The sequence below is a fragment of the Gavialis gangeticus genome, unplaced genomic scaffold (genome assembly GCF_001723915.1).
Source record: "Gavialis gangeticus isolate Ggan-Ray unplaced genomic scaffold, GavGan_comp1, whole genome shotgun sequence".
NCBI lineage: Eukaryota > Metazoa > Chordata > Crocodylia > Gavialidae > Gavialis > Gavialis gangeticus.
The window spans coordinates 389,898-396,483 of NW_017728995.1; the positions used below are offsets into that span (position 1 = coordinate 389,898).

Below are 6,586 nucleotides of genomic sequence, written 5' to 3' on the forward strand. Positions count from 1 at the left end.
AGAAGGGGACAGCACCAGGCCCCCAGGACCCAATCCCAGTGGGGGGGGGGGCAGGATGGGGTGTCACCAGATTCCCGGGGTCCAATCCTGGTGTGTGGGGCAGGGAAGGCAGTGCTGGGCCCCAGAGCCCAGTTTGGCCCACAAGCTGTCTTTGTGTCACACATCTGGGCTGTGGGGCCAAAAGGTTGAGGTTCCTTGTTGTAGAGGGAATAGTGCCCTCTACTGAGTCAAAATATTACCACTTCCTGCAATATCAAGATGTTCACTGTAGTATCTCCATGAAACTACTGACAAAGGAAGGAGAGGAGGGAAGACAAGATGGGACTGTGTTTAAGAGAAAAGAGGAAGGCCAGCAGACATGCGATATATGTTAGACTGCAGTTATAGAAAAATAACTTTGTCATATGTTTCTTTCTCTATCAGATGTTTTCTTCTATAATATTTGCTGCAGTAGGATTTGTGGGAGCTGGTTACTGCTTTGTTTTGTCAGCATTTGCTCTGAATAAGGGACCTAAATGTAACACAAACAACACCTGGACATATCCGTTTCTGAATGGGTAAGATATTGCATGGCATCACCCAAGGGCTACTCAGATAAGCTGCAATATAGTCACTGAAATTTGTGGCATTGCTATTGTCCTGGGAATTAAAAGTGGAAATTGCATTGTACCACCACAGAAAGGCAGTTGCCTGCTGGAAGAAGCATTGTGTAGCAGACAAAGCCACATTGCACAGCATTCTAGGGTGTTATTCTAGATTCTCAATGCCTGGTTTGGCTGAAACTGCAAGGCATCAAAGAACCCTAATAAACAGAAACTCATCACTGTCTTAGATTTGTTTTGATCTGATCTGTCTTCATATCAGTTTATTTTAGTTGTGGAAGCTGCAGGGAGCTGTCTGTTTTCCACACCATGCAGCTGAAAGTTGTGATGTCACAGAAATAAACCTGTATATTTATTACTTGAATAGAATTTGGATAGGGAGATCATATCCCTGGATTCCCAGAGGATCCAGTGGCTCGAAAATAAAGTCAGTAAATTAAGAGCTATTAACCACTGGAAGAGATGATCAAGGGATGTGAAAAATTCTCCATCACTTGGGGTCTCTAAACCAAGTGTGGAGGTCTTTATAAAACATGTGCTCTATTTCAACTGCATGTTGTCAGCCAAGATGAAGGAATGTATAACCTGCATTGCACTACATGACCATAAATGTGCCTCCTGGGCTTACGACTACAGTCCACAGAATATCAAAAATACCTACAGGAAATACTTTTTAAAGTCGCTTTTCAATTAGCTGATGAAAAGGACTTAATATGGCAAAAGCATGAGGATTAGACCTATTATTCCACTGTTACTATATTACATTTTATCTTTGGGCAGGATTTTAAAATAGGAAGGTGTAATACCTTGTCTGAGTTTCAGCATAAGCTGTAATAAGGGTAGCTGGGCAGTGTTTGTTTTTTGTTAGAAACGTTCATTACCTTTTATCACAGCATTTTACGGTGGCATTTCTTTCTCTTGTTATAGGTGTTATATCAGAAAATAAGAATGAAAAGAAATGTTTAAATATGAAATATATCACTGTTTCCATGTTTGAAACTCCCAAAGAAGTCAAATTAACATTTTGTATGCTCAAGTCAATTAAACTGCCATGCCCTAATCCAAGATCAGAGGATAAAGCATTGAAATCTATGTATATACAAACCTTTATTAGTGATCAAATGAGAACAATGGGATTATACAAGGCAGGAATTCAAGTTTCCTGTGTTCCAAAAGCAGTTTATCCATGGTGGATCCATTTAATTTACCACTAGATGTCAGGGGTGCTCTGTACAACTACAGAATAGAAATCCTAATGTCTTTACCTATTAATGTATTTACAACTTCATCAATCTACTGGATACAAAAAATCATGTACTAAATATAGACACTGGATTTATGGCACATTATAACCTGTGTGCCATCAGATAACCTCAGGTAACCTCTCTACAATTTACCAGCTACATTCTATAACCAGGTCAGCATTCCCCCTTTCTGTTCCCCACCCCCACCTGTCTGTTACCCCCCTCTGACCCTCACTGCCAAGCATTTACATTCTCACTGGCCTGCTTTCTTGCATACTGGCTTCTATCCCATCCAGGAGAGCACAAAACAACGGCAAACACTCCCTGTACCTGACAAAGAGTGTGTGTACCCGAAAGCTCGCAAAGAGCAAATTTTCCAACTATTTAGTTGGCCTAATAAAAGATATCACATTAACCCAAAGAACCTTGTCTGCCTGTTTACCTATTAAAAAGGCATTTGACTTTCAAAGAAAGACTGATGCTAGTTCAGGTGAGCGTCAAATGACATTGATTTTTTTTCACATTTCCTTCCTCACAAACTATCATGTAGTATCTAAATTGTATTACAAACCTACATCCAACAAATTTGATTGCTGTTTTCTCCTGCCACAGTCAGATTACTGTTTATAAATGCTATTAATTGACTTCAAAATACATTCTACATGGGGCAAACAAATGTAAATACAATACCATTAAAAGTGATATGGAAATTAAATTACAGTAATATGGATAGAGGGACTTGAATTAGTTCACATTACAAATGCAACAAATTTGTTAGCTGCACTAGCACTGTAGTTTGTGCATTACTAGTATTGTCTCCTAGATTATTTTTCTTTTTTACTCAGGAATTATTTAAGTGACAATTCACTGTGGAGTCAGTGTCAGTCACCTGTGGACATAGTTCCTTGGAATTTGACCCTCTTCTCTTTACTGCTGGTGATGAGCGGTATTCAAGCAGTGCTTTGTGCCATTCAGGTTGTTAATGGCCTCTTTGGAACGCTCTGTGGGGATTGCAAATGTTGCGGATGCTGTGGGGTAAGCAAATGGGTATTTTCTTTATGTCACTACTTGCAATACTAGATGTCCCCTCAAACAAATGTAACAGGAAATTGAAAAAAAAAAAGCCCAAGTGAATTATGGAGGATTGAGGGATTTTTTTAGGGACACAGTGTAGAATACATCACAGTTACTGGCCAGACCCTTAGCCTTAGCAAAGTCCCTTGTGCACTGCTGCAGTGGTACGGAAGGGATTTAAAGCTGCCCAAAGTCAGCATAAAAGGGTTTCCTTAGCCACAAGATCATAGCTAAATGACACAGAACTGAAGCCAACTCCATGTTCCCACCTCCTCTCAGTCTTCATGATATACAGGGCATGTCAATAGCATGGTGGGAACCAGTAAGAGATAGAGCCAAAGCCCTTTGTGCCCTGGTGATAATTACTGGCATAATGGCTTCAAGAGGGACTTTACAAGCTGCTGCAGTGTAGAGCAACCCAAAAGGCAGCTCTAGGATTGTTTGGTCTGGAATAACTGTGATTCAAAAAACCAAAATAACTGCACTTGCTGAAGTGTAATCTGAGTGTCTGAGAGGTTAGGAATATTGAAGCAAAGCATTCTGACAGCTTCCCACAAGCCTTGTCAAACAGTACTAAAATCCATTAAAAACCACAGGGCTTTCAGAAAATATAATTATCTTTATATTTTTATTTTTCCAGGGAGATGGAGCTGTTTAAAATAGATGAGAATTGCAGAAATCCCTACATATGAGGAGGAAACTCCCCTTGCAAGTACTTCTTAAATGCATTAACCAGGTGTGACACGTTCCTTCTCTACGCTCCCTGACTGAAGGTCTAGAATGAAGGGCATTTCCTCATTATTGCTATGAAGCCCTGATGTCTCCTTCCACCCCACTACAATCCCACATTACAAAATGAAAGATACAGCTGTTCAGCTCTTACACTTATATTTATTTTTCTAAAGCAGCTCCCATTTAAAAAGAGCGCCTGGAGATTGGACAATCATTTCCCCTTATGACTGAGTTCTCTGACTGTGGATTGATCAATGCTGTTCATGCATGTTCATCCATTATTTAATTGCCTCTGATCCATTTTGGTGCTCATGAAATTAAAATGCTACAAGTGTGTAATTTTCTCCTGAAGTCTATGAGAAAGATTTATCTCATTTTGTTTGTACAACAAAAGTGAAGACTGTTGTGCTCCGACCCAAGATCATTAAAGTGCTCTTGTAAAAAGACTGTGTATTATGAATAATCCTTGTGAACCTAATAAAAGGTTCCTTTTTTGCTGACTGATGGACACATGGCCTTATCCTTCCCTTGTGAGTACAGGGGAAAAAGTGATGAGCAAGACAGCATGGAACCCAGTTCATGTCAGGAAGTAAAGGCCCACACATAACCAGCCATTATCATTATTCCACCATTGATTCAAATGTGCCACTATCTGTTTTTCCGTAGTTGCTGTCAATTAAGTGGGTCAGATACCATGGTCTGGAGTCTTTCTGTTTAGTGTGGAGAACTGTCTTTGCCATTTTGTTCTAATTGCTGAAGGTAAAACTGGTTAGTTACAAAGATAGTAACAAACTCAACCCAGAGAGAGTATCTGTCTCCATATATTAAGGTGCCCAGACCATTGACCTGACTTTGCCAGGGTCGTGTAGAAGAATCAAAGAATCATAGAAAATTAGGGTTGGAAGGGACCTCAGGAGGCCATCTGCTTCAATCCCTTATCAAACCAGCACCATCCCCAACTAGAACATCCCACCCAAGGCTTTGTCTAGCCAGGTCTTAAAAATCTCCAAAGATGGAGATTCCACAACCTCTCTAGGTAACCTGTTCCAGTGCTTACTACTTTCCTTGTGAGAGAGTTTTTTTCCTAATATCCAACCTAAACTTCCCTTGCTGCAATTTGAGACCATTGCTCCTTGTACTGTAATCCACCATCACTAAGAACAGTTTGGCACCATCCTCTTTGGAACCACCCTTCAGGTAGTTGAAGGCTGCTATTAAATCCCTCCTTAGTCTTCTTCTCTCCAATTCCCTCAGTGTCTTCTCATCAGTCATGTGCCTAAGCCCCTACCCAAACCATCTTCGTTGTCCACCACTGGACTCTCTCCAACTTATCCACATCCTTTCTGTAGTGGGGGTCCCAAAATTGGACACAATACTCTAGATGTGGCCTCACCAGTGCTGGACAGAGGGGAAGAATAATTTCCTTCAATCTGCTGGCAACCCAGTATGTCATAAGCCTTCTTCAAAACAAGGGCATGCTGTTGGCTTATATTCAGTTTATTGTCTACTGCAGTCCCTAGGTCCATTTCTGCAGAGTTGCTGCTTAACCAATTGGTCCCCAGCTTCTACTAAAGCATGGGACTGTTGTGTCCTAAATGTAGGACTTTGCACTTGTCCTTGTTGAACCTCATGAGATTTCTTTTGGCCCAATCCTCCAATTTGTCTAAGTCACACTGAATCCTAGCCCTGCCCTCCAGTGTATCTACTACTCCCCCAGCTTAGTGTCATCTGCTAACTTGCTGCGGGCGCACTGTATGCCATCTCCCAGGCCATTGATGAAGACACTGAACAAAACCAGCCCCAAAACCGACCCCTGGGGAACTCCACTTGATACCTGCTGCCAACTAGACACTGAACCATTGATTAATACCATCTGAGCCTGGATGCTCCAGCCAGTTTTCTATTCACCTTACAGTTAATTTATCCAGCCTGCATTTCAAGGGAGCCTAATCCTCCTGAAGGAAGAAGGGCTGGAAAGCTGTAAACTTGCTTAGACAAGAACCAGCAACAGGATTTGGCTGCTGCAGGATGCCAGAGCTCTTCTGGCAGAGCAGCCCCTCAGGGGACAGAGCCACTCAACTCCAGGCACAGGAGAGGGCAGAGACAGGCCTCAGCCCAGTGGCCTCAAAGCAGCCTCAGGGAGAGTAGCACCACGAGGGAACTAGCAGAGGGCCTGCTAAAGATATTGAAGCAAGAGCTGAGGAAGCCTCACAGGTTTCCCTTGCCTCTAGTGGCATTTAGGCAATGACACGACTTGCTTACACAAAAGCCAGGAGACAAAAACCCATGAAACATGCATCGGACAATTGTTTGCTGTCCTTTTTATTTGGAAAAAGAAATGTGACTTCCTGGGTTTCCACCATTTTTTCATTAGGGAACATTATAGAAGGGAGAGAGACACATGGCACAGGCAGGCAAGATGGTTATTAGTGTCCAGAGAGGTAAGCACTTACTTCTTCCCATGTTAATGGTACAAGCAGGTATAAGACTTTCACAGTCTGAGGGCAGAAAATGATTCACTCCAAGTTAAACATCTTCTGAGGCAGTTTCTGCTTGGACCAGTGAACTACACAACCCAACCCATGACTACAGTTTTACATGTCACATCTAACACACATTCCAGGCACCCTGAACACTTCCAGTCATCTTTCATGGCCTAACCCTGTCCTCTTCATCACTGGGTCACAAAACCAGAGGGAGTCAGGAATTACCTTCATTTCCCTCCGCTCACAACTCCCACCACCCGTGGCCTTAAAATCAAAACCTCTCCCTTTCAAACATCCATGTGAGGAGAACTTTCATACCCATCAAACTGATACATGCAGGCAGCCTCAAATGTGCCCTCGAAGTCCTAAACTACAAGCACAAAGCGCCTTGGCAAGTTCCAGTGCACATAACTCCAACTCCTCCAGACCAGAGACCAAAATGAACCAC

At 42.2% G+C, this 6,586-nt stretch overlaps 1 protein-coding gene across 1 annotated transcript in view; it reads left to right on the forward strand.

The window, feature by feature from the left end:
• Nucleotides 1-4,089, forward strand: part of TM4SF4 (transmembrane 4 L six family member 4) — a 16,738-nt gene extending 12,649 nt beyond the window's left edge. Inside the window, exons 3-5 of the mRNA XM_019503125.1 lie at nt 424-557; nt 2,692-2,881; nt 3,561-4,089. Coding sequence (XP_019358670.1) covers nt 424-557; nt 2,692-2,881; nt 3,561-3,578 — 342 coding nt within the window. The 3' untranslated portion in view covers nt 3,579-4,089. The remainder of the gene's footprint in view (nt 1-423; nt 558-2,691; nt 2,882-3,560) is intronic.
• Nucleotides 4,090-6,586: the final 2,497 nt, after the last annotated feature.